Source organism: Adiantum capillus-veneris, chromosome 28 (genome assembly GCF_014529385.1).
Source record: "Adiantum capillus-veneris isolate H3 chromosome 28, ASM1452938v2, whole genome shotgun sequence".
Classification (NCBI taxonomy): Eukaryota; Viridiplantae; Streptophyta; class Polypodiopsida; order Polypodiales; family Pteridaceae; genus Adiantum; species Adiantum capillus-veneris.
Genome location: NC_140958.1, coordinates 24,952,391 through 24,979,963, shown reverse-complemented (window position 1 = coordinate 24,979,963; position 27,573 = coordinate 24,952,391). Strand labels below are relative to the sequence as shown.

At 40.1% G+C, this 27,573-nt stretch overlaps 2 protein-coding genes across 2 annotated transcripts in view; one reads left to right on the top strand and one right to left on the bottom strand.

Moving 5' to 3' along the window:
• The first annotated feature begins 540 nt into the window (after positions 1-540).
• Positions 541-792, top strand: LOC147420192 (uncharacterized). The gene has a single exon (XM_086505030.1). It carries the CDS (start codon positions 541-543, stop codon positions 790-792), a length of 252 nt encoding a protein of 83 aa, XP_086361156.1.
• An 8,754-nt stretch (positions 793-9,546) lies between these two features.
• LOC147420191 (uncharacterized) overlaps positions 9,547-27,573 on the bottom strand; it is a 53,921-nt gene continuing 35,894 nt past the window's right edge. Inside the window, exons 3-14 of the mRNA XM_086504928.1 lie at positions 13,175-13,435; positions 12,585-13,091; positions 12,385-12,490; positions 12,077-12,290; positions 11,625-11,899; positions 11,316-11,544; positions 11,151-11,242; positions 10,844-11,049; positions 10,636-10,740; positions 10,348-10,524; positions 10,188-10,260; positions 9,547-9,953 (exon numbers count right to left, since the gene is read on the bottom strand). Of these exons, the coding sequence (XP_086361054.1) occupies positions 9,740-9,953; positions 10,188-10,260; positions 10,348-10,524; positions 10,636-10,740; positions 10,844-11,049; positions 11,151-11,242; positions 11,316-11,544; positions 11,625-11,899; positions 12,077-12,290; positions 12,385-12,490; positions 12,585-13,091; positions 13,175-13,435 (2,459 nt within the window). The 3' untranslated portion in view covers positions 9,547-9,739. The remainder of the gene's footprint in view (positions 9,954-10,187; positions 10,261-10,347; positions 10,525-10,635; positions 10,741-10,843; positions 11,050-11,150; positions 11,243-11,315; positions 11,545-11,624; positions 11,900-12,076; positions 12,291-12,384; positions 12,491-12,584; positions 13,092-13,174; positions 13,436-27,573) is intronic.

Genomic DNA, 27,573 nt, shown 5'->3' with positions numbered 1-27,573 from the left:
GAATCCGCATCACCATCACCGCCTGCAAAGCAACCAAAACACGTCGAACTTTTCTGACCTTCTCAAACAAGGCCTTATCCGAGGATCATGCTAGGTGGCTTGCTGTGCGGTGCCAATATGCGAATGGGCGGTGGGGATGTATGTGAGGCGGCTGCACGAGTACAGAGAAGGGCAGAGCAAGCAAGAGCAAGAACATGAGCAGAGATGGCGGACTTAGAGCTAAGAGTAGAGAGGACAGAGGGGCTGAAGAACGTGAATAAGATAGGGACCATGCATGCGTATTGCTATCGTCCTCTCTGCCAACATCCTCCGCCAGGTTGATGACAGCGGCCACCCCATGTCATGCATGAGCGGTGCTCGCCATCCCGTAACCGTCCCTGTGCAGCGCCCCTTGCTTTGCTACAAGGGCACTCTCTCCTTCTCACTCCACTTCCTTATTCTGGGCCCGCTCGCCACCAGCAGCACCACTGCCAGAATGGAGGATACAATCCATGGTATGCAGTGTTCTATAGCGCACTTGGTTTGGGAGGAAAATTAGATATGAACGCTGATGGTGCAAAGGATAGGGCAGCTAAGTATGTAGACAACACTGTAGACTCGTCCGAGATTGTTGCAAAGACTGCCAAGGAGAAGAGCAAAGAAACCGCAGAGAGTGTAAAGGTGACTGCGGATAGCCTGAAACGCAAAGGAAAGAATTCCACAAACTCCGCAAATGAGGAATTTGAAGATACTGCAAAGAGCGCAAAAGAGCATGGTGAGCACGCTCACTTGAAGGGGAGTGTTGAAGAGTGATTGGAAGATGCTAAGGAAGACATCCAAAGCTGGACACAATGGGCTTATGATAAAGCATAGTCGTTGTACCGCTACTGCTAAGAAATCTGAAGACTTGGGTAGTCAAGGTACAGCAAAGCAAGGATCTCATGAAGCCAGGGAGATAGGAAGCAGCACTGCATACATCTTAAAACAAAAGGCATGATTGGACGTACATGTGCATGATGCGGAAAACTAAGAGCACAAGTTGCAGTATCCAAGGTTTGTGGATCCCAGAAAGAGAATTCTGGTCAGAGTTCGAGATGCGGGTAGATGAAGATGGTTGGTCCACGAGCAAAGAGCCAGGAAGCGGCCTCGACAATCATTCTTGCATCACACTTCTTGAATTTCACAAAAACCAATCAAGGGATGCACTTGAAGGTTCACACAATCCACCATGCGTGCCAAGTGTATGTGCTTGGACCGCACATGGCTGCACATGACCGCATTAATCACATTGGGAGTGTCCGGCATGTCTTCGTGTACCTTCATGTGGGAATAAGACCTTAGAAGGAGGGGATCTCAAGAGGCATAATCAGGAAGGGTTACGGGGATATGAAAGGGTGCTCATTATTTCTATATAAGGAAGGGTTTCCTTTGTATGTTGTATCGAGCTTTCTCATAATCAAAGGCTATGGAATCTGATGTATTCTTATTCTCTCTCTCTCTCTCTCTCTCTCTCTCTCTCTCTCTCTCTCTCTCTCTCTCTCTCTCTCTCTCTCTAATGATGTGTTGTGCTTCTCTCTCTCTGCATTTCTGTGAGCACAGTCTCGTAATAGGTAGCCATGCCTATTACACTTCTCAAAGGGTCCATTTGCAAGCACAATTTGCCTTGGACCATGCACCAATCTTTTATTTCCATTTGCCTGACAATTGTGATAGATTTTACATCAATGTTGGACATCCACATGCAAGCCCGGCCAAACATACCTCGCAAGTGAAATCTTCTTCACAGTTAACTCTTGGGCAAAATGACCACCACATGCTTCTTCTTGCAAACCTTTTAGAATGGCTGGAATTTCCTCGATAGTTGGTACTCTTTTTCACACTTAATCCTTCTTTCTTTGATAGAGGGAGCCTTCTAGGAAGAGATAGAAACCTGCCTTCTTCATCATGAGTCTCCTCTTCTGAGCTTTTGTGAAGTTTTGAGGAATAAGATACAATTGCACTTCTTCAAATTGATTAAACAACCTACGAGCGGCATGAACTTTTGTCCTTAGGCTTTCATTCTTGCATGCTCAAATGCCTAAGATTTTATTCACAATGAGAAGTGCATCCCCCTTTACCATGAGTCGTTGTATACCTTGACTAATGCACATATTCAAACCATGAAGTAAAATTTCATACTCTGCTTCATTGTTGCTTACTGAACCCGATAGATTGACCTTCTTCTTTATGACTACCTCTCCACTTGGGTTGAGCAACACTAGTCCTCCCCTTGCTTTTCAAGTGGCTTGTCAAAACGCTCCATCAAAGAACAAGTTAAAAGCATTAGGAATACTTTTAGGTGGTGGCAATGATAGGGTCTTTATTTTAGGCACCTCAATTTCCTTCTCATGTACCCGAATCCCTGCTAATTGTGCACGCACACTATCTTCTACCTTGAAAGAGTATTGGAACTCTTGCAACTCCATAATCCACTTTGAGATCCTAGTACTAAGATTCATTTGAGATGACATCCAAGGGAACAAATTTTGCAATGATAATTACAAATAACTTTGGTAGCAAGTAAGATCTAAACTTTCTCACCGCAAACATGAGAGAAAGCATCATGAGTTTTGCTTCCGTGTAGCCACTCTCCAAAGCGTTCATGACCCTACTAGCAAAGTAGATGGGCCCCATCTTGGTATTGTGGGGATCTTGTTCTAACAAAATAGCCCCAACTATTTCCTTCCCAATGCTAGAGCTAACAAAGAATGTGTACTCCCAACAAGGAGGTATGAGTGTTGGTAGTTCGGAAAGAATGACTTTAATGTTACTTCAAGCTCATCAGACCAAACAAACTCTACTTGTTGTGTCAGTTTTTGCAATGGGTGAAGTAAATCTGAGACTAAGTGAATGAAACGGGACATATACTTCACCTTTTGAATGAATTAGATGACCTCCTTAACATTCTTAGGTGATGGTAGCTCAATAAGAGCCTTTGCCTTTGAAGGATCCACCTCAATACCCTTATAGGAAACCTTGTGATCGAACAAGATCACTTCATCCTCACCTATGTGACATTTGTCGAGATTGAGCTGACCTCCCATGTTGTAAAATTTTTTCAAACCTTCTTCTACCTTTTGTAGGTGCAATGATTTTGAGTTATAAATGCAAAAATCATCAATAAAAACCCTAATGGACTTTCCAAAGAATGTTTGAAACTCCATATTTATGAAGTGTTGGAAATTTTCGGGAGCATTTGTCAAGCCAAATGGCATGAATTTGAAAGCATAACAACCCCAAGGAGTGATGAAGGTTGTTTTCAACTGATGGTCCACTGCGATACCTATTTGAAAGTAACATGAGGAGTCATCACACATGGTGTACTTCTTGTGACCAGCTACCTCATTTAGTATCTCATCCTAAAATGGGAGGGGGAAGTGATTTCATTTTGTTGCCTCATTCAGTGGATGGTAGTACACACACACCCTCCACTTGTAGTTCTTCTTGGGAGTGACAAAATGTGAGAGACCCACTGTGAATTCTCCACTGGACAAATGAAACTTGCTGCCAGAAGCTTTCTTACCTCCTTGACTAGAGCTTGCTCCTTGATAGCTACTAGCCTTCATAGCTTTTGAGCTTTAGGTGTGGCCTCAGGCTTTAACTCAATCTTGTGTTGAATAGCATCTACTCCATGCACGTTGGTGTAGTCTTTAGCAAAAATCCTAGAAAATTTCCTTAGCACACATTTGAACTCCTCTCTTTCTTCATCTCTAAGTGTTGTTGATAACATACCTTCTATCATCCCTTCGTCTTGAACATTTTGGTTCTCTTTGAAACCTACCTCCTCCAAACCTTGACAATATGTCTCTTGGTTGTTTTGCCTTCAATGGAAGACTCCTCTTTCGTAGTGCTACCGCTACTTTCTTCCTCTGAGAGGTGCTATCAGTCCAGTCTTCCTCTGTCTTACTTTGAGATGATTCTTCATGGAGCTCCTCTTGAGGTTTCTCCTTCATGTCAAAGATAATATTCTTATGATCGTCATTCCTGCAAATCAACTTTCCACTTTTCCAATCCTGCAAAGCTTGCATTTTTATTAGCCATGGTCTTCCTAGGATAAATCGATAGTTACCTCCCTTGGTCGACATAACATAAAAATCCACTACCTTCCTAATCCCAAATGTCATAAAATCTAATATCAAACCAATCCAAATAATTTTCTCATATTAAATCGATCACTGAATGTGGAAGAATAAACAGGAACAAGGGTTAAGATACAGATGTGCTTATAGATCTATTTCAGCACGAGGCCAATGGTAAAGGGGTCCAAATGAGAAAAGGTCTATCAAAGAGCAAGGTTAACCAATGGAGAAAAAGACCTTAGGGTTTTCTTCATTAAAGCCTCCAAAGGTAAGTGTTAAAAGCCTTAAGACATAGTCTTTAAAATTTTACTCTTTAGTCACGAAGGTCCAAGCAGGCAAGGGGGCAGCTTGCTTAAGCTAGGGTTGTGCTTAAGCAGGGGGCCTGCCTGCTTACCAAGTTCAAATTACTTGCTACTAATGAGGGGGAGAGTCATAAAAAGAAGGGAGGTAAATAGTATGTGAGCACCTCACCAATGACCCATAATCTCATGAGGGGAAAGGGGCCACATGTCAAGTGTAGAGACACATTACTCAAGCAAGTAGGGGTTGTGCTTAAGCAGGGGCTGTTCTTAAGCAAGGGGGGTGCTAACTTAGCCTCACAAGGGGAAATAAGGACACTTTTCAAGAGGCTACGCACCTTGCCCCAAACGGAGCCCAGCTCTCATTGGCTAGAGGGCTACATGGCCCAATCAGCTTCAAAGGAAGCCTCGGAAAGGGGGTCGACCTAGCTAGCTCTCTCCCTCTCTCATTTGAGGCTCCCACAAGCTCTCTCTCCCTCATTCTTCCCTTCACACACTCTTGTGAAGCAAGGATTCCATCTCCTTCTCCAAGCTTGAGAACTTGAGTGCCTACTACCACAAGCTCTTGGCTATGGATGCAAATCCACACAAGAGAATGCTTATGCGCTTGCTTATTAATCTCTCTAATCTTCATTAACACTATGCTAAGCTATGCTCCAAGAGCTATGAGTGATTATGTGCAAGGGGTTATTGCTTTCTTGTAGAGCTACTTCTGCTTCTCTCTTCTTCCTCACTCCCTCCCAGCTCTCCTCACCTTTCATGGTGTTTGAGGTCTTGGTATTGAGGTTGGGCATTTTCCAAGTTCATGCTAATCATGTTTATTGTTGTTATGATAATGCTTGGTGAGTGAAGCTTACCATATTCATCTCATCAAGAAGGTCTCAAGGAACACAAAAATTTGTATTGTAAACAAGTCTTCCGTCATGGAAGAATCTATAATACAAATGCCTATTGGAGGGGGGACCGGCTCCAACTAATCCGGTCCTCTATTGGTGTCAATTTCTCTAAACTCTCACTCTCTTTTACATGTATTGATCATGCCATGTTAATGAAGTAATGTGTTAGTGTTTCTCTCGCCATCCAAGCACTTTCTTTCTCAAGCCACATCTACATATAAAGGAATGCTCAAGGAAATGCTTAATATGTTATTCACTTTCCGCTCCAACTCAAGTTAAAAGGCTAATTCCATTAAATTGGTATCAGAGCATTTGGTTTCTGTTTTCTTGCTTAAGAAGAGAGGCCCTTAAGTAGCCTATAAATGGTTGATGTTGTTAATTATATTAGGGCAAGTGGAACTGGGATTTATTATCGGTTTTGTTGAGCCCACTATGTGGGGTATGGTGCACACCTTGGGAGCTTTGGACTTAATAATGGAGTCTTTTTAGACTTGCCTATGTCTTTACCATTATTGATACATAAGAAGTCTGAAAGGAGCTATCCCTCGGCAACTCTGCTATGTTAGACCTACTCCTCTACTCTCTATAATTAACCACTTTGAGCCGTGGGTGTAGATATTTAAGAGCCTATTTTCAAAGGCTAAGAGGAGTGGCAACTAAGGTTTTGAATTGCCAAAGCATACACTAAGTACATACATAAATTTTGCTAACATGGCTAACAATAATCAAGAGACTAGAATGAACATTGATAGCTTTGATTTTGCACATGAAGGTGCTAATGATGATGCTCCCATGTTTGTGAATTATCTAGTCACTAGGTTGCAGCAAGCTATTGGGCAACCCTGCTTTGCAAGCCAAAGTTACTCAACAGCTTCGTGCTTATGGAATTTTCCTTCCTCTCCAAGAGAGGAGAGACAGCTTAGGAGGCCTCTTGAAGAGACCCCCAAAAGAATACTCTCTCCCATACGAGAGGAGGAATCCAAAGATCAAGAAAGCAATGAAAATTTAAGTTCCGCTGAAGATGTAGCTCCATGAAGACAGCGGTCTAGACGATCACCTACTCCTCCCAAGAGGAAAAGATCAACACACAGTCCTTCTCCTTGTCATTTCAAAAGAGGAGAGGAAACAAAGGAAGAAAAGGGCTAGGAAGAGGTCACCCTCTTCTCCTTCATCTTCACCTTCCTCCTCTTCCAATGAAAGCTATGGATATTCTCCTAGAGAATACAAGAGGGGAGGACATCGCAAAGCATTCCCTGCATGGGGAAGGTCTCAAAAGTTAAAGAAATTCAAGGAGGGAGGAAAGAGTATCTCTTTTCTCACTTATGATGACACCTTTGATGCTACTGACAAAGTAGTGGCCTTCATCCAGAAATTTGATGTGGCCTTTGGACACGAGGGCTTTACAGAGTCCTCCCAGCTACGCCATGTAGCTATGCACTTTCAAAAATCAGTTTGTCAATGGTGGGCTAGCCTTCGTGGCAACCGTGAAGCCCCAAAGAGATAGAAAACTCTACGAGTTTCCATCATGAAGCAATTCCTTGCAAGCGATGCAAAGGAAAAAGTGCTTATCGAATGGTGCATCTTGAAGCTTCTCTCTCATGAGTCTAGCCACAAGTATGTAGACAAGCTTTGGGATTTACATCTCAAGGCTACTGTCTTTCAAAAGATAGGATTACCTAAAGAGATGGCCAAATACATCAACTCTTAATGGCCTGGTACTATTAGCGAAGTAATCCATCACACCATGGTTTCTTCACGTATCAATTTCCATCGAGGGGTTGGACGTAATGTCAAACCCATGGACAACAAAGACAAAAATGATTCAAAGGGGAAAACCAATGCTCAAAATTCTTCCCAAGGCACTTCCAACAACAACAACAAACAGTCCAAGGAGAAGGGAGTTTACAAAGGTAAAAACAAACTCTCTCCTGAAGAGCTTGAAGCTTTTCGCAAGGACCATAAGTGTTTCAAGTGTGGGGAGCAAGGACACGGCTATCGTTCTTTTCCCAAGAAGAATACTCGCAATGAGACTCCTAGGGCTTCCACCATCGAAGCTTCAAAAGAGGATGCTCATTGCAAAGACTCGTCACTCTCCTATGCTTGGGCAAAGGTAAGAGAGCATGATGCATTCATCTTGTTTGACCCTGGCTCTACTCACAACTTCATATCAACGGAGTTGGCCACCAAATTGGGCATTCAAGCTTTCGCGATGGGAGATATGGTAACGGCTGATGCAGCTTTCAAGGGACAACAAGTCTCTGTTACTCCCTTGATTGGGAAGTTAAGGCTTCATGTCCAAAGCTATGTCAACAAAGAAGACTTCTTCATCTCTCCTCTCCAACATGAGGATGTTATCCTAGGGGCACCACGGTTTGGTTGCATGGCTGCCAATATGAAGTTCCCTAAAGGAGAATTTACTTCACTTACAAGGGAAAGAATATGTATATACATGCTAGTGAGCGTGTATTCCACTTGTAAATTCTCCTGCTTTTGATAAACCAATGAAGAGCTCAGTTTCTGCGTGTATGATTTTTGTCAAAGAGTCTTCAAAAGATCCTAATGTTTCAACAAAGGTAAATTCTAGGAATCAAGAAAAGTTAGACTTCTCTAACTTTTTAAAAGGATTCCAAGATGTGTTCATCGATGATGTCTTCAAAAGATCCTAATGTTTCATCAAAGGTAAATTCTAGGAATCAAGAAGAGTTAGACTTGTCTAACTTTCTAAAAGGATTCCAAGATGTGTTCATCGATGATATCCCTATGGACTTACCTCCAAAACAAGGGGATGATGACCATCGTATTGAGCTTCTTTCTGGAAGCTCACCACCTAACAAGCCTCCTTATCAAGTCTCACAAGCTCAACAAGAGGAGATCATGAGGCAAGTACAGGAACTGGTAGACAAAGGGATGGTGAGGCCTAGTTCCTCTCTCTTTTGTTCTCCAGCCCTGATAATGCAAAAGAAAGATGGTACATACCGCATGTGTGTGTACTATCAAGCATTAAACCATATCACTATAAAAAACAGATTTCTTGTGCCTCGGGTAGAAGATCTGTTTGATAAGCTACAAGGCTCTACCTACTTCAGTAGGATTGACCTTAAGAGTGGCTATCATCAAATAAGGATAGTGGATGAAGATATCTTAAAGACCGCATTTTGCACAATGTTTGGTCTTTATGAATATCTAGTCATGCCTTTTGGTTTGACTAATGCATCGGCTACATTCAATCGTCTAGTGGAGAAAATTTTTAGACCATACCGCAAATTCACTGGAGTGTTCTTTGATGATATCATCATCTACTCCAAGTCTTTGGAGGAACATAAGCAACATCTCCAAGTGATTTTTCAAGCATTGAGGGAGAATAAACTTTTTCTCAACCAAAAGAAAAGTGAATTTTTCCTTCAAGAGATTCAATACTTAGGTCATATTATCTCTCAAGATGGTATCCGTATGGATCCATCAAAGTTACAGGTAATAAAAGCATGGCCTAACCCAAGGAATCTACATGAACTAAGAAGTTTTATTGGTATGTGCGCATACTATAGACGCTTCATAGCAAAATTCTCCCAAGTAGCAGGACCACTACATGACTTAACTAAGAAAAATAGTCGACAATAGTCGACAGGTTTAGCAAACAAGCACATTGTATTCCTATCAAAAAGACTATTAAGGCACAACAAATGGCAACTCTCTTCATTTCTCAGATTTTCAAGCACCATGGATTACCCACACCCATCGTGTCAGATAGAGATCTTAGAATGACCAGTAATTTTTGGAAAGGTCTCTTTGAAAATCTAGGAACAAGATTGAACGTCTCTCATTCTATCACCCACAAAACGGATGGCGAGAGTGAGATAGCCAATCTTACAATACTCAATCTACTAAAGACTTGTGTTACAGAAGTAGATCAACGCTCACAATGGAAAAAGTAGTTACCACTTGTAGAGTATGTTTACAATAATATTGTACATACTTCTACGGGAAAGGGGGGATGTAATTTTTGCGAGCTTCTATTTTCGTTCTTATTAATTTTATTGTTGATTTTCGTTCTTTTAATAACTTTTATGCATTCAATGGAGAATAAGTAGGAGAAGTTTGAAATAATATATTTTCAAAGTTATGAGAACACACTATTAACGTATCTCAAATATTGTAAGCATGAGACGAGCATAAAAACCCTCTTTGACATAAACACAACATTTCTTTCTAATGGAATTAAATGGAAACAACATTCATATGGAACAAATGTAGCAATGTTCCAAAAATAACTACATAAAAACATAGCGAAAGGAGCCATATATCAAAATATGAATGTCATCAGTAGTGATGATATATGTCCAGTCAATAAAACTAGTGACGACGTGCATGCACAAAATGACCAAAATAGGCTCACGTAATAAATAAGTCCAAACATATAAAATTGAAAGTGAGACCTCAAGTGTCATGTCTACTGTAAATCTAGACTGATCGGCTGTGAATGCCCAACGTGAGGCATAGGTCCACATGCAATAGTAGAGAGGCACCCCTCATAAAGAACATCATCAATCTCCATGCAAAGACAATGTCGTCCCTCCTCAATGCTCGCTCTCCCAAGGCCACCGCATCCAGCGAACACGTCCACAACATAATCATATCGCTCAGTGAAAGTAGCGAGGAGCCACCTGTTGATTAGATTCGTTTGTAAAAAATAATGCACCTTCAGGAGTTGATTCCAAAGCATCTACCAACAAACCATTTGGAAAGTCGGCAAAAATCAATCGTGCAACCTCTTTGCAAGGAACCCCATCTTTACTATATAAATCAACTTTTTGGGGGGAGAGAAACATGTGTATACTACAACAAAAACTTTCAAAAAAGATGCTATTGTGTTACTATTAGTGAAGAAAAAAACTTACCTTTTCAAAGCAAACTTATCAACACCCCTAATATCCACAAGCAAAGCATCAACCACAGTAGTGTAATGGAAACCTACACAAAGAGTACGCATCACTAACTAAATAGAAAAGAAAATACGATACGATTTTGACATTTGCGGATAAAATGTTATTTGCATACCAACACTACGTGTGACAGGTCGTCTCTCCCATGCAGGGCGTCCTAGCGAGGACTCTGCAACGAATGATGAAGATGGAGCTGCATCAGACTTTCTTGCAGACTCGAGACCTTGAGATTTGGATATTTCTGGAGTCCTTTGTGGAGTCTTTTGTGGAGGATCATTGACCTTTTTTTTACCTAAGAAAAAATGCAAAAACATACAAAAGTAATTTTAGTACAACAATAATATGACACATATTAAACATAGCATGCATAATCCATAAAACATATACATAAACATCCTCCTACCTTTCTTGTCTTGCACAACATGCGTAATATCAATGTTAGCTGGCTCAGAAGCATCATCTACATGAGTGTCGATTGTACCAGCAATGCCATGCTCCGTCATGAACCCTACAAGATCTCTTGCATTATATTTATGCATATAACAAGGCAAAACAACAAGACATTGTGTAGGATACAAAAGAGGCTTCACAATAGTGACATAGTTGCATACTTATCCTCAACTCCTTCTCCTGTTTTGGGATAACTCCAATGGGATAGTCAATCCACCAAGGACACATGCTAGCCTCCCAATCAGTGATTCCACGATCTTGGATTGTTGGAGAGTACATAGTGTTCTCATCCTTTAAGTCAACCCATTCTTTGGCCACAGATGGTATACTTCCTAGAATCTTTTCTTCCTTGCAAAACATAAACCATCTACAGAAAACGATACATTTTATTGATAAGTAAAGACAATCTCTCTCTATCTCAACCCTATCTCTCATAGACAAGTCATATGTAAAGAATAATATCCTCACCTAAAAAGGAGTCTCCTTGCCGAAAAATCTAACTCTGGCATCTTTTGTTGGTCATCCGAAGATTTCACCACATTAAGAAGAGAAGCAAAAGCCTGCACAATATTAACATTTTTAAAATATTTCTATAGTAACTTATAGTAACAATGCACCTCAAAACGTTATTACCTCTATAATATGACTCTTGAGAGAACTCTTATAGAAGTCCTCAAAATCTGATGGAAGTTGAGGACCTTCCACCTCGAGCTTTCGAATAACCAACGAGGCTTCCACAAACATGTGTGCCCAATAAACTTCCTTCTTCATGTAATTGCGAAATGTTTTGTAGTCTCCAAAATGCATACATTGGGGATCTTTGGCTTTTGTCAAACTCATGATTTGCAAAAGAACCTTTTTTCTATAAAATGATATATAGTGATTGAGTAAAGAGCAAAAAAAAATATAGAAAACATTACAAATTAAATATCAAGAATCTACCTGTCAGATGGAATCTTAGAGCTTGTAAGACAATACAATTTGTCCCTTGTAATCTTTAACATCCCTGGCTCATCCCACTTAAGTCCATACAAAACTTTGAAAAATTCCTCTCCATTATTAGGATTAGCAATACAGAGATACTTGTATCCTCGATCTTTAAGCCTCTCTTCTTCTGACCTTATGGCAGCATCAATCTTTTTTTTTGTTTCATGCTCAGGTAACCCTTTCCCTTTGATTTTTGCAGTTTCATTTGAAATAAAGGTGTTGAACTCATCCTACATCAACAAGATAAATGAAAACCCTCCCAAATTTTTTTTGACAGAGTCTCCTTTGTAATATGAACAAAATTGCAAAAGAAACATCCACCTCAATATCGCAGAGGCTCCCACAGGGGATTTAAGTTATTCTCAAAGAAATAAATCTTTCAACATAAGAAAGGCCATAAGAGTTACCTTCCATACAAGCTGTGCAATAACAACACATGGTGTGTTGTACCAAGGCGGAGTGCCATGATAATATCTTGCTTCAATGGACATCTCCACCTCAGCCCACTTTCGGTCCTCTTCAGATAACTTGCTCAAGATACTATCTTTGTTTGCTATGCCAAATTTTTGAAACATGTACACCTCATGGCTAATATTCGGAGTTACATGAGCTCTTGAAATACTAAAATATAACAAAACAACGAAAAATTTAAAAACATATAAAATTTATTATAATAGCAACATAAACGAGTATGATGATCAAAATAATAACTTACGCATTTGTAGTATCCAATGCAAGAAGTAACTCGCCTTCCTTGGCTTTGTCAACCTCAATAAATTGACAACGAACACAACTATGATATTCAGGAGAATCAGCATACACTACATTCAAATGTTTCAGAAAATTATAATCAATAAATCATACTAAAAGCTATAAGCTATATTTTTAATCATGAAATAAAGTAAGAGAACGTACGGTCTTTGATGCGCTTCATCCAAGTTTTGAGGCGATGATTGCCATCCCATACAAGAAATTTTCTCCCTTTTAAATCTTGCCATTCTTTGTTAAGAGAACGCTCAAAGTCTAGATGTTTTTGTGTCCATATTGGACCCCACTCCTCCAAATTTTGGGTAGTGACTGGCATAGTACTACCACTAGGACCAGCCAATGAAACCAAGAAAACACCCATGGTTTCCACATATGCAGCAGTGTCAAAAGTACTCACCAACCATGATGCCGAATCTGAAGCAAATCTCACAGCCTCATGAGGAACCAAACGACAAAGAGGCACCAATGGAGGAACACTCCTTCTCTTCACATAAAACTGTCCGAGCACATCTTTCATGAGTCCAAGAGGAACTTTTTTTCCAAATTGTCTTTTATGTTTGGCTCTCTGATTGTCCTCATTCTCACTGTCGCTACTTTCTTCTTGACTGTCATCTTTCTCGTGAGGGATTTCTCCTTGCTCTTCCACGTTTGTTCCTGATAGAAAGCATAAATGTTTTTAATATTCTTACCAAGCATAAAAGAAAATAAATCAAAGCAAAAGACCACCATTAATTTACCTGTAGCTTCTGTGACATCATTTAAATTATTGGAATCCTCTTCAACCTCAGCTTCATCGTCCACATAAATGCAACGCTTTTGTAGACGCCCCCTCTTTGTTAGCGGAGTGGCAAGAGACATTACACGTGAAGATGCCTCTTGCTCAAACGTCACTTTAGGCAATGACCCACTTCTTAACTTCATGCTCACATAGCGACTACTGTTTGGTGATGAAGATTGCAATCTTCTTTTTGCAGTTTTCTTAGGACCCATGTTCACAGCTTGAGAACACAAAACAAAATCATTTTTCACTTAAAATTTTTTTGTCTCTCTCAATCGCTTTTGTCTCGTTTTCATTCATGTTTTATCTCTCTCTCTCTCTCTATCTCTCCCATCTCTTAAGAGGTATGAAAAATTGAAATCAAACAACAACAATTCTTAAAGAGAGAAAAGGAAACAAGGTGAAAAGTATGTAATTTAGAACTGAGAAAACACTTTTCCATAACTTTTAACAAGACCACCATGAAAGATATTAAGACACCTTAATTTCACTGCTTCTCTTATTTTCAGCTAACTAAAGGGGAGAATCACCTTTTCATTTATAGAGGCACTTAAATGTACGTCTATGTGTTCAGCTAACTAAAGCTTTAAGAATGACAATCCTGCATCATAGAACCTAGCCATGGGTACTCACAGAGGGGAGAACCAATACATTAATGTGAAACCTTTCGAGCCAATTAAACTATTGTACCTATTCGAAGGCCTTTCGACGTTGTTGTATGTTGTTGTTTGTGTGTTGCTGTGTGTGCACTGCTGAGCGACGGGGTAGAACAATACTGTGGGAATGCTCTGAGCTGCTGTTATGTTGTTGTAAACACTTTCAACGTTGTTGTTGTAAATGCTGTCAATGTTGTAAACGTTGTTGCTGTGCTTTAAATGCTGTTGTGCCGTAAACACTGTTTTGCACTGCTATTATGGGTTGCTGTGCGCTGCTATGTGTGTAGGTGATGCTCAGCGAGCAGATGAGGCTGTGCTCTGCTGTAAACAGATAAACGCTGTTATGTGCTTTAAACGCTGCTATTATGCACTGCTGTTTGTGTGTTGCTGTGTGCTGCTATGTGTGTAGGTGATGCTCAGCGAGCAGATGATGCTGTGCGCTGCATTAAACACTCGAAGCTGATGCTGTGCGCTGATGTTGTGCGCTGCAGTAAACACTCAAAGCTGATGCTGTGCGCTGATGCTGTGCGCTGCAGTAAACGCTGTAGAGCAGAAGATGTTGTGCGCTGCAGTAAACGCTGATGCTGTGCGCTATGCAGTAAACGCCGAATGGTGGGTAGGTGGAAGGAGAAAGGGTGGGTGGGTAGGTGGAAGGAGAAAGGGGGGGGCCAGGAGCCCCCCCTTTCTCCTTCCCACGTGCCTCATTTAGGCCTCATAACTCTCCTTCCCACGTGCCTCATTTAGGCCTCATTTAGACAGCTGGACGCGCCTACACACCTCAATGGGACGCACCTCAATTGGACGCGCCTACACACTTCAATTGGACGCAACTCAATTGGACGCACCTACACACACCGGAGCTCATATGTAGCAAACATCATGACTAGTGTGAAGTACTCGCCATCCTCAATCTCGTATGCATGCTTACAATTATTCATACCTCTCTCTCTCACTCTTACACACACTGTACACACAGACACAAGTTGCCCTTAATTGCTTTCAAATTTGACTCTTTCCCTTCCATCAAAATATATATACTTTCACATATCAGTGTTCCTACCAGGAATCATGACACCCAGTTTAAAGACTAGTACTATCTCCGTCTTAGCCATTGTACCCAAATTTATCAAATTTATCACTATTTCCTATCCACAGCTAGCTGTTGTTCTACCTGATCTGATTAATTAACCCAACTAGCCATCATAAGCTTTTTGCTACATTCATTTTTAAGGATCAATAGGCTATTTTTGTAGCATTTAGACTTCTTCGCTAGCTTTCTGCCACATTCACAAGGATTAATAAGATGATATTTTGACTACATCAACTAAGATCTTTGTGCTAGTATTTGGAATGAAATTTACTCAGAAAAAGAAGAGAAAAAATGGGGGGCAAGGAGCCTCCCCATCATCCGCGCGTGCGCGGACGATGGCAGAGCTCCTGGCCCCCCATTTTTCTCTTCTCAGAACCGGTCTCAGGACCGACAGGGAGCACTCCACTCTTGACACATGAGCCGCAGCCCTCAGCTGGCCCAAGTAGTGAGATGAAAAAGGGGGGGGGCCAAGAGCCCTCCCATCATCCGCGCGCGCGCGGATGATGGGAGGGCTCTTGGCCCCCCCATTTTTCCCCACCACAGTACATAGCAGCATGACTAGCAGCTCTGTGGTGGGGGAGCCCCCTGCTCCTCCTATCTTTCCATAGCCAGGGGCAACGGTGTTGGGCGGAGACACAGTTGAACTGGGATTGAACGGTCGGGTCTAGATTTGCAAAAAGAATTCAAGAGTACCTGATGAGGAGTTGAACGGAGGAGACAGTGACCGACGAACGACGGTGAGTACCTCAGAACGGAGGAGTCGACATGCAACGAGTTAGAGAGAGAGAGAGAGAGAGAGAGAGAGAGAGAGAGAGAGAGAGAGAGAGAGAAAGAGAGAGAGAGGGAGAGAATGAAAGAATGTATTGATAAAATACACATTTAGATCTAGGGTTTTCTAGTGTTCACATTGTCCGACCAGGGTTTTCTAGTGTTCACTTTGTCCGCCCAACTTAATAAGCAAGCTTTAAATCATACAATTTTTAAAAATAATATGTAGTTTATAACATTAAATGTAATCAAATTATATTAAATTAAGTCAAAATATATTTCATAAATTCAAACAAACAAAATTACTTCATTAAATCAAATTACATTTAATTAAATTAATTCAAATAAACAAGATCAATTTACATCAAATCAAGGAGTGAATGAGTAATAAAAAGAGATAAGTGACAGTTAAGAGATTTGTTGAGATATTGAGAGATATAGTGAGAGAGGAGGAAAGAGAGAGAGAGAGAGAGAAAGAGAAGTATGATAACAGTGACTAAATAATAAAGAGAGATAAGTGACGGCGGTGAGATTTGTTGAGATATTGAGAGATATAGTGAGAGAGGAGGAAAGAGAGAGAGAGAGAGAAAAAGAAGTATGATAACAGTGAATAAATAATAAAGAGAGATAAGTGACGGCGGTGAGATTTGTTTAGATATTGAGAGATATAGTGAGAGAGGAGGAAAGAGAGAGAGAGAGAAAAAGAAGTATGATAACAGTGAATAAGTAATAAAGAGAGAAAAAGAAGTATGATAACAGTGACGGCGGTGAGATTTGTTGAGATATTGAGAGATATAGTGAAAGAGGGATGCAAGAGAGAGAAAGAGAGCTCATAAGAGAAATGATAAAAAGAGTAATGACAGTATTGAGAGAGACAGAGAGTAGTATTTTGAAAGAGAGAAAGTTTGAGAAATATTTAAAAATACGTTTTGAATGCACGAAATACATTGACAGAGAGTTGTCATCTTGTTCACATTTTAGCTTCTCCTGCCATAGCAAAAACTCTGTAGTTTCGGTTTCTGTTGTTAGGTTCTATTATCTAAGTTATCTTCTTTTATTACCCCCATGTTTATCACTATATGTTTTGCTTTCTTTGTTAGTTTCTCTTACTGACCCTAAATGAGTCCTTCTAGCTCTATCATTTTAACTTGGAAAGTTGATGGAATGCTACTGCAGCATGAAGTGTCTTTGAGAGATAATGAGGTTCTATTGAGTGCATTTTTTCTGCAGAGCTTATTGCCTCCTCACTGTAAACTTTTGGGTTTGAGTGCCATTGTTGAAACTGACAATAAAAAACCATCTGAGATCTGTGTGACACCAAGAAGTGATCATGAAGGAAACGAGCACTATTTGCTTGATGGAACACTTTCAAAAACATATAAAATAGCTCACTCTCATGATTGCGTCTATGTTTCTGATAGTATCGAATCTGCAGAAGATGATACACACACTATGTTTCAGTTCACATCTTATGGAGCTAAGTCATCTCCTTTATGCTTGGATGATGAGGCAATGTCTGATGTACACTTTGACATGCAAAAGGAAGATCAAGTTATACAAGGTTTGCGTCATAACCCTATTGTCATTCCAGTTGACAGTGACGATGCAGATGTGAAAAGAAAATCTATTATCAACTGGATAAAAGAAAGTACAGGTGCAGCTAGACTCAAGAAACTTTTGAGCATTTGTGGAGATTCGATTCATGTAGAAGAGCTTCCTGCAGTTTATGATGGAACAGTGTGCTTCGAACTACCACCTGCATCTGGAAAAAAAAATCGGATGGTTGGAATGGAACAGAAATTTGATGGTCATTTATGGAGTCGACCTTCTCAAACAAACATGTCGATAGACTGCACAATCCGTCTCAGCTCTTGTCTGGGCTACCTGATGTGTCACAGGATAACATGTTCTTACTTTGAAAATGAGAAAAAATTTAACGATGCATATTTTCATGGACATCTTGATCGACCAATCAGCAAGGGATTACCTGCAGCTCAAGCTAACTCAGGCATCACATGTCACTATTGTCAGAGAATTGTTACATGTTCTGCTATTTGTATTTGCAAGATATACTATGTTCTTCCAAAAGATAACCAAATGAGTCGCTTGGCAATACATGTTGGTGAACATTCACACAGCGTTCAACAAGGAACAAACAGAGCCTCCATTGAGAAAGTGAGAAGTCTAGTTAGCACGGTATTGAAGATTGAGAGAGGAGGACCTAGAAAAATTCAGATGATGGTTGCACGCCAGATATTATTCGATTCTCTAACCAAAGAAGATGATGGAATGACAACCGAGAAAGATCTCAATCATTTCTTGGAAGAAATGATGCCACTCGTTCAAAACAAAGGGTAAGATCTATATGTTATCTTTTGGTTTCAAACATTTGATATAGCACTTTCATTTTATAAACGTATGATTATTGTTTATTGTTAATTAGATTCAAGGGAATAGTGACACAAGAAAAATCAAAACAAGGAGTATTGATCGGCGATGGCTATGATAATATTTTGCAACTGCAACGACGTTGTATGTTTCCTTTCTTCCATGGAAGTAGGTTTCCAGGACAGGGAGGGCTTAAAGACAAATGTTACCTATTCAAAATGTCCACCAAAGGTCCAGCCTCTGGAGTAGACTTGATTAATCGCATGCGACGCACACGTACAGGAGATCTGAGAAATGCCTGGGTACATTTTGATCACACACATCGCATAGAAGGTTGGGCAACAATGTCATGTTCTGTGTACGATCCTAGGTATATAAAATTGACAACTGATTATTTTAGTAATATTCTTGCTATGTTTACATTGCATAATTACAACTTTTGTCTACGCAGCATGCGAGCCTTGCAAGTAATAGCTATCTGTGAATCAAAAGAGGAAGATTGTGAGTCTCAGGTGTTGTTCTGGGAGATGCTCAATAGTGTAGTAGCGCAATGTGGACAAGCACCTCCCGATTTTGCTGGCTTTATGTCAGATGAGGCAGGAGCAAATTGGCTAGCAATTAGAACAGTTTATAATGGAGGACCTCAAAATGTACTTGAGGGAAGAGAGCGTTCTTGCCTCTTTCATTGGGAACAAAGCTTACACAAGTACACCAAGAAGCTCATTTCTTCAAGTAAACAACGAGAACACATCTCCATATGTGAAGCATGGAGAAACGCAATGACTATTCATGAAGCAAATGAGTGTGCAAAGGCAATCAAAGAATGGTGGACCGATAATGTCAACAAAGACAATATCATTGTTTTGCAAAGATGGTTTAAATGGTGGGAAAAAAGAATATCGCATTGGGGAAGTATCACAACTACGGTGAGTTTCAATTCTATTAGTAAATCTGTTTTTCATTCATTTATATGTGAATCTTTCTATGTACTCATGATTGTGCAGATTGAGATGAGTCCATGGGAGCGTGCTCAAGTTCCCAGTATAAACCTCTCAGAAAGTGTACATGCAAGCTGGTTGTCAGGAGAAGGTGGCAAAAAAAATATATCCCTTTATGATGCTTGCGTCAGTGACGTCTTGAACTCGTATATCCAGTGTGCAAAGCGATTGGGTTTTATGACAGGTAGATTTATTGGAACTGGGCCTTCAATGGAGTCCATGTTAAGCAAGGCAGCCAATCAGAGAAATCAGAGTCCGTGTTCTATTGCAAAGGTTATTGGAGAAGTTGTTGCGGGGACACCAATGTATGAAGATCCTACTGTGCATGGAGACAAGGAGTCTGTCCAAAGAAAGAAAAAAAAAAGCACGGAAGCTTTCAGTTCTCATTGGCCGGAGTTCTTCATGGAGTCAAGACAACGTAACCCAAAGGGGCGGCCAAGGCACATCCACTTTGATAATATTGGCATTGAAGAGAAGTTTGTTCAAGGCAAGGAGGATGAGATGCAAGAGGTAGGCAATGACAAGTATGATAACAATGATCCGAACACGACGTCATGTTTAATACAAGAAGTTGAGGTATCGCGCGAGCAATGGGCACTTCGCAGGATGCCACCTAATTGTGTTAGAAAATGTTTTGGTAGATTGGGTAGGAAGAACTGTAATACCTTAATCCAAAGCCGTGAAAGAGGTTTGGTGGCACCTTCGATCTGGTCAGAAAGGACTTATCAAGACAAGTCTATTGCACAGTGGTTGTGGTTTTGCAATCATGATGTGGAACATACAAAAGCAGTCAAGAAGCAAGTGAAAATGTTAATTGAGGTACCTGCTCTTTGGGATATTGCGAGTGGAACAAATGTTTCAGATGAGGAGCTCTCTAGTTTAAGAGCAGCTGGATTCAAGATAGCATGTGTTAACACACCATTGCAGACACCACCCACCAACATATGTAGAAGTACCTCAGAGTTGGGCAGTGGTAGCAGGAAGCGAAAGTGGAGACATGGCATTTCCAAAGAAGCTCAAAAAAGAATTGACGCAGCTAACAGATTGGATATGACACTTTTGGAGGAGATCGTTATGATACAAAAGCAGCATGTAATATTTAGAGTAATGACAGAAAATGTTTATGATGTTCAAATCAAAGAGGAGCCTAGATGCACGTGCCCAGATTTTCAGAAAAGAGAGTGTGCAAAAAAGACTTTCGTTGCATGCAAGCACATGTACTATGTGTATGCACATGTTCTTGGTCTTCAGCCAAAGGAGCACATGGTCATTCACCAGCCAACATTCACAGTCATAGATTTAGCCTTTGTTCTGGGTCAACCACGGAAGGTAAAGACAACTATGGGAGGATAGCCGATGTGGCTAATTTCATGGGAGTTTGCTTGTGGGAGCTTTGAAGAAGTGATTAGACTATTGTACATCTTTTTGGATTGACCTTTTTGAATGCTTCTTTCAATGTTTTTGTCTATTTATAAATAATTCTAAGCTGAAATCAAAATGGGGTTGCTATTAGAGTGCTTTGGTTCTTATAATGTTAAATGGTATCGTATGAAAATTATTCCTTTTGATATACATTTCATTGCTCGTTTGTGATGGATCATAGATAATTGGCTATGGGAGGATAGCAGAGGTAGCAAATTAAGATATCAGTGGGAGTTTGCTTGTGGGAGCATTGAAGTAGTTGATTAGACTTTGGTACATTTTTTGGGACTAAAGGTTGTGAATGCTCAATTGCTATTAGAGTGCTTTAAGGTTCTTGTGTATTAAAGAACAATGGTAAGTTAAAATCATGATGGGATCGCTATTAGAGTGCTTTGGTTCTTATGAATATTGAAAGGTGTGCATTGTAGGAATTAATCTTGTTGGTACATTTCACAGCTCCTTTGTGATGGATCATAGATAATTGGTAGCCAAAAAGCTCTAAGAATAGTATGATGCTTATAAAAGAACGATTTAAAAAGCTCGCAAATAAAATGCATCCCGGGAAAGGCACCTTTTGAGATCATTGAGGTAAGACCTAAAAGTCCCTTGCTACTCAAATTACATGGCAAGATCTTCGTCGCGCTGATGAATATAGCAGTGATATACAAGAATCTTTTCAAAAGATTAAGGAGGCTATATCCATCTCTCAACAAAGGCAAAAAGTTGTTGTTGATAAGCACAGAAGGGCCTTAATGTTCAAAGAAAATGATTGGGTCTTACTCAAGTTTCCTAAGGCTTGATTAAGGAAAACAACGGGCAAAAATCCTACAGGCCATCAAAAGTATTATGCTAAACTAGCAAAAAGGTACTATGATCCTTTTCAAATCTTGAAGCCCATCAATGAGACTGCTTATCAACTCAAGTTGCCCAACCATTCGCTCATACACAATGCTTTTCATGTGAGCCTACTGAAGCCTTACAAAGGAGAGCCACCAAGTGAACCAATTATTGAAGATCCACCCAAAGTTGAGGACCAAGAAGAGGTGCTACAACCCTAATCTATCCTTCGGCATGAAGACAAGGTACTAAAACATAGTAAGATTATCTAACGGTATCTTATTAAATTCAAAAATTATCCTTTTGAAGATGCTAGATGGATGCAAGGAATACAGCTTAAGGATAGTATGAACCTTGTCAATGCTTACAATGCTACATTAGAGTAAGCAAATGTACAAATTTCTTTTAAATGACTCATGTTTTTGTCTTATAAGATTGATTCTCTTTTTATTGTGCACAAATTTAAATAGTATGCATGCTTAGAATTATGTTTGTGAGGACGACGTCTCTCAAACACCAAGTAGAATTTGTCACTCTACTTGGGAGAATGAAATGGACTAAAGAGCAGACATGCTTGCGGCAGCTATGTCTCCCAAGCACCAAATAGATTAGTCGTCCATCTTGAAAAGATGTCGTAGGGTACAAAGGGATCCTCTACCCGCTAAATAAAATTGACTAATGACTATGAATTTATCTCTTCTACCTCATAGTCGAGGACGACTATGATTTCAAGAGAGAGGTAATGTCATAAAATCTAATATCTTACCAACCCAAATGATTTTCTCATATTAAACTGATCACTTAATGTGGGAGAATAAACGGGAACAAGGGTTAAGATACAGATGTGCTTATAGATCTATTTCAGCACGAGGCCAATGGTAAAGGGGCCCAAATGAGAAAAGGTCTCTCAAAGAGCAAGGTTAACCAATGGATCAAAAAACCTTAGGGTTGTCTTCATTAAAGCCTCCAAAGGTAAGTGTTAAAAGCCTTCAGACATAGTCTTTAAAATTTTACTCTTTAGTCACTAAGGTCCAAACAGCCAAGGGGGCAGCTTGCTTAAGCTAAGGCTGTCCTTAAGCAGGGGGCCTGCCTGCTTACCAAGTCCAAATTACTTGCTACTAATGAGGGGGAGAGTCCTACAAATAAGGGAGGTAAATAGTATGTGAGCACCTCACCAATGACCCATAATCTCATGAGGGGAAAGGGGCCACATGTCAAGTGTAGAGACACATTACTCAAGCAAGTAGGGGTTGTGCTTAAGCAAGGGGGGTGCTAGCTTAGCCTCACAAGGGGAAATAAGGACGCTTTTCAAGAGGCTACACACCTTGCCCCAAAGGGATCCCAGCTCTCATTGGCTAGAGGGCTACATGGCCCAATCAGCTTCAAAGGAAGCCTCGGAAAGGGGGTCTACCTAGCTAGCTCTCTCCCTCTCTCATTTGAGGCTCCCACGAGCTCTCTCTCCCTCATTCTTCCCTTCACACACTCTTGTGAAGCAAGGATTCCATCTCCTTCTCCAAGCTTGAGAACTTGAGTGCCTACTACCACAAGCTCTTGGCTATGGATGCAAATCCACACAAGAGAATGCTTATGCTTGCTTATCAATCTCTCTAATCTTCATTAACACTATGCTAAGCTATGCCACAAGAGCTATGAGTGATTATGTGCAAGGGGTTGTCTGCCTCATTTATGGTCACTTTTTGATTGGTGACTTCTTCTTTCTCTTTACCTTTTCCACATCCGCGCTTGATGCCATTTTCTTCTATGTCAATCTCATTTGAATTTGTCACCTCTACTAGATGGACATTTGGATCTGGAAAAGGTGCAACTCCTTCCACTCCTCGTGGAGGTGGTCTTGCCCCATTTGATCTTTGCAAAAGCATTGGTTGTTGACTAGTTCCTTCACCTGCATTCATCACTAGATAAATTGAGTTAGGTCTCCTTGGCTCCCCACAGGGCCAATGACAATTATACATCCCATGCCTAGATTCCCCACAATTATACATCCCATGCCCGAGTTCCCCGCAATTCCAACATTGTATTACTCTCGTGGGTCGTGGCTCTTGCTCCTCAACTTTCTTTGTTTGTCCCCTGCAACCTATAGCTTGTGCAAAATGAATTGACAAGTTGGTTAAGGATTTATTTAACTTTTCAATTACCTCAGGTATTACCTCAGGTATTACCTCAGGAATCTCTCTAGATGTTGATGCTTGCAATTTTCCCTTGGGTCTAGGACCCTCTATTGAAACCTCTCTCCTTAGGCACTTGATTTTTCTATACTTCTTAACAACCCTAGTTTTAGTTGCATCAAAGGTAGCAAGTGCACCCGCCTCAACTTTTATCTTGAGTGTGGGAAAGAGATCGTCTATGACCCTCTTCTTCTTTAGGAACTCTGCACCGTCATCAAGGTTGGCAACATTTATGACCCATATAGTTCAAAGACTTAGAAACTCTTGTTTATAAATTTAGTAGTCATCTAACTCATTTTGCTTGTGAGAAACGATGTCTTGCCATAGCTTTTGAGTGTTTTGGGAGTCAAAGAAGTATCGCTTGAAATTTTCAAGGACTTCCTTATAGTTTTCCTTAACAACCTAAAATAGAGAGTCAAACTAAGTGCCAACATCTTTCTTAAGGGCCACTTCAGATATTTCTAAGCATTCGTCATCTCCTATCTCTCTCTTTATACAGCAAGCCAACTCATCCTTGCCAAGATCTCTAAAAAAAAGAGGAAATCCATATATTTGGTGTTGGCCTTCCATTCTTATGAAAGATAACAGCACGAGTTACAACAAGGGAGACAATAAGAGATTCAAGACCACTCGTCTGCAAATGAAGAAGTAAGAAAGTACCACCCTAGGTTTTCTTCTTCAGCTATCCAAGCTTCAACGAGGTCTCAATTTTTTTTATCAAAACAAAAAAGGAAGACTATTGATGAGCTCTAAGAAGGGTTGAAATTCTACAAAGCTAAGGCAATAAATGGAAATCTCTAGAACTTTATTTCTTTGAACCAAAAGATAAATCACGTCCCAACTGATGAATTGCACTTGCTCTTTAATTTTCAACGCACAAGCGATTTGTATGAAAACTAGATCTTCATGCTCGCTGAAGGCTGTGAAAAAGTAGCAATTGACTAGGAGCTCCTTTCCTTCGAGTTCCACATAGTCAGAGTGAGGCAACCTTCTCACAATTTCATAAAGAGCATCTTCATCAAGTTCAATCAAGTTTGCAAGATTTAAAGACTCCACTTGTGCTACAAAATTCCTAGAAAAAAAATCATTAGGATTATGGTTAAATCAGTCATATGCATAAAGAGATTTACAATGTCTCTATGAACAAAGTGTCATAAAAAGTAGAGAAGAATGATAATTTATACAACTTTGTAATCTTCTCTACACTCTCTTTATAGCTCTAGATAACTCCCTATTTCCTTTGTTGTAAGTGAAAGAAAGACTATTGATAAGATGCAGATGAGAAAAAATTCACCAAATGTGAGTCTATGAAGTATGAACTCTGGCCGCATTTTTTTCGTAGAGTCTTCCTCAATTGTGAAATGCACTTGCCAAACACCAAATTTTATTCTATTAAGCAGTCTTAGGACACAAACTATTTGGATGAACCTTGTGCTCAACAAGGCCACTCACTTAGTTCCCAACAACAAGAGGTCTTACTTAGTTCCCAACAACAAGAGAAAAACAGAATCCACATGTAGGATCTTTTGTCTTCACTTCACCACACTCTTGTCATGAGGGAGATGCTTTACTACCTGCTCATGCAACTCAATCTCTAATAGGGCTAGATCTCTAAGAATTGAGCTTTCACTGTACACACATTCCTTGTTAGAATAAATGATCGTTTTTTGTTTTTTGTAACAAACTTGGACAAAGTAAAAAAAAAACATACACATTATTTTGTTGGGCTGCACTTCATTTTAAAATAAAATGAATACATGTACATCAAAAGAAGTGTGGTAGTTGATGACATGTAAAATGACAGGTTGTGGAGATACTACAATTTCCCCTATTCTCTCAGTCCCAAATATAAACACCATACGTTGCTGAAAATGTATCTTTCTACTGAGTGTAATATTTATTCTAAGATGCGGTGTGAAGTAAAAAGAGAAAATTTTTGGGCCATTATCCATACTCTAGACATAACCTAACACTTAAAATAGAGCAAAGATATATACATCCAAACTAAGATCCTGCCTAATGAGAGGCAAAATAAATGGATTTACTGAAGCATTTAGTTTGGTCAACCAAAGAGGACCTAGAATTCTACAATTTACACGTTGAAATTGCAACTTACTACTAACAATTGTGTACCTTTTACCTTGAAATGGGAATCAAAGAATCATACAAATTCTCATGATCCATGCAAACTAATTGACTATTTTAAAGGTTGAACCTACACAAAAACATACACAAGTCCTCCTCAGTGGTGGGGCACCGAAATTGGGATGGTCTGGGGGCGGCAGGCAACAAGAGAAGAGACCTACAAACACTTCTCAAGGCTCTCGTGCTACTCAATTGGGACTGGGATGATGACACGCACATGACAACAACAAATCCACAACCAAACCCAACAAAAGAAAGGGGCACCACCTAGTTATGGATGTGAACTAGGATGCAAAGAGTATGTAGCCAAACATTCAAAGAGAGGAATACAAAATTACCACACACAAACACACACCAAACACAATCCTTCACAACCATAGGGATTTGGAAGAGAGTAAGTTAGAGACTACAAATCAACTTGAACGACTAGATCCTAGCCTAAAAGATTAGATGCTTCCAAGCTTAGAAAAAAATAGAGATACAACACAAGGCTTGCTCTTATTGCCATTATACCAATGTCTTAGGGTTACGGGGGCCGTCTCACCATATCACCCTCTTACAACTAGTCCTAGGCAACAATTCAACAAGTCCCTTAAAACCACAAATAATGAAATGACACAAATAACCTTGACGACAAGCTCACCTTCTACAAGTCATTGAGCCAACTTGCCGATCTGATTTTGGAGAGAAGAGGCGTAGACAACTGCACCCCAAAGTATCAATATTATTTATGAGCAAATGGAAGCTAAAAATGTGATAGAGAGTAAGGCATCACTCAATTGCTCTCAATAGCCTCAAAGCATCTCTATGCACATATGAGTATAATGTGATAGAGAGCTCTCAAAGCTTACAATCTCCTCACACAACTAGAGTTGGAGAGTGCTTGTGTGTGTGTGTGTGTGTGTGTGTGTGTGTGTGTGTGTGTGTGTGTGTGTGTGTGTGTGTGTGTGTGTTTGGAGATGGAATCATGCATAAAGATGCTCGTATGTAAGAGATAGGCCTTCTTAATATCAATCGTTGAGTAGGAAGGACAATGTGTGTCCGCATGTGTGTGTGTGTGTGTGTGTGTGTGTGTGTGTGTGTGTGTGTAAGTGTGAAGGAAGATAAGAGAAGATTAGGGTGACTTGTGAGAGAAGATTAGGGTGACTTGTGAGAGAAGGTGGGCAGCTTGGGGTCCACCATAAAATTCATATCTTACAGATGGTAGCTCCAAAAACTATGGAAACAATTAAGGTGTATATTCAGCTTGTGGGATACATTTTTTTGTTGGTCACTTCTTCAAATGGCAAGTGGAGATAGGTGCCAAAAATCTCAACTAAAAAGCCTTTTTTTTCTTCTAGTGGACCCCTCCTTTATTGAATTTTCACAATGCATCCAAGAGTGAGCCCCTCCATGAGTCATCTCATGATACAAAGCACCCAAGTTATCTTTACACACGCATGGAGAAGGGTCATTGGTGAATAAATAAATATATACTTTGTGAGACTAGTGTATGGACTATTCATGAGCACATGGTGTTTGAATTATGAGTACAAAATAAAAGATATGGAGGAATTATGGATATAAGAAAAGATATTGGAATCATACGATACAATCCCTCTTTTGTATTATTTTGGATGAAAGAGAAAAAGGTATGCAAGTTAATAAAAATCATATAAGAGCTTGTGTGCACTTGTGACGTTTTTAGCGACGGAAATCATTGGGTTTTTATACTCCCCGGCGTCACTAAGATCGTCACTAACAGCGTCGATACGGGAACGTCGCTATAAGTGTCACTAGAACCATCGCTATATGCATCGCTAAACAGCGACGCTTATAGCAAAGGTCAACAGGCCATACACTGTAAGATGTTGATCTCTGACAAAATG

Excerpts from the sequence above, each read along its gene's own strand:
- LOC147420192 (XM_086505030.1), top strand. The coding sequence starts at position 541 with ATGAACGCTGATGGTGCAAAGGATAGGGCAGCTAAGTATGTAGACAAC.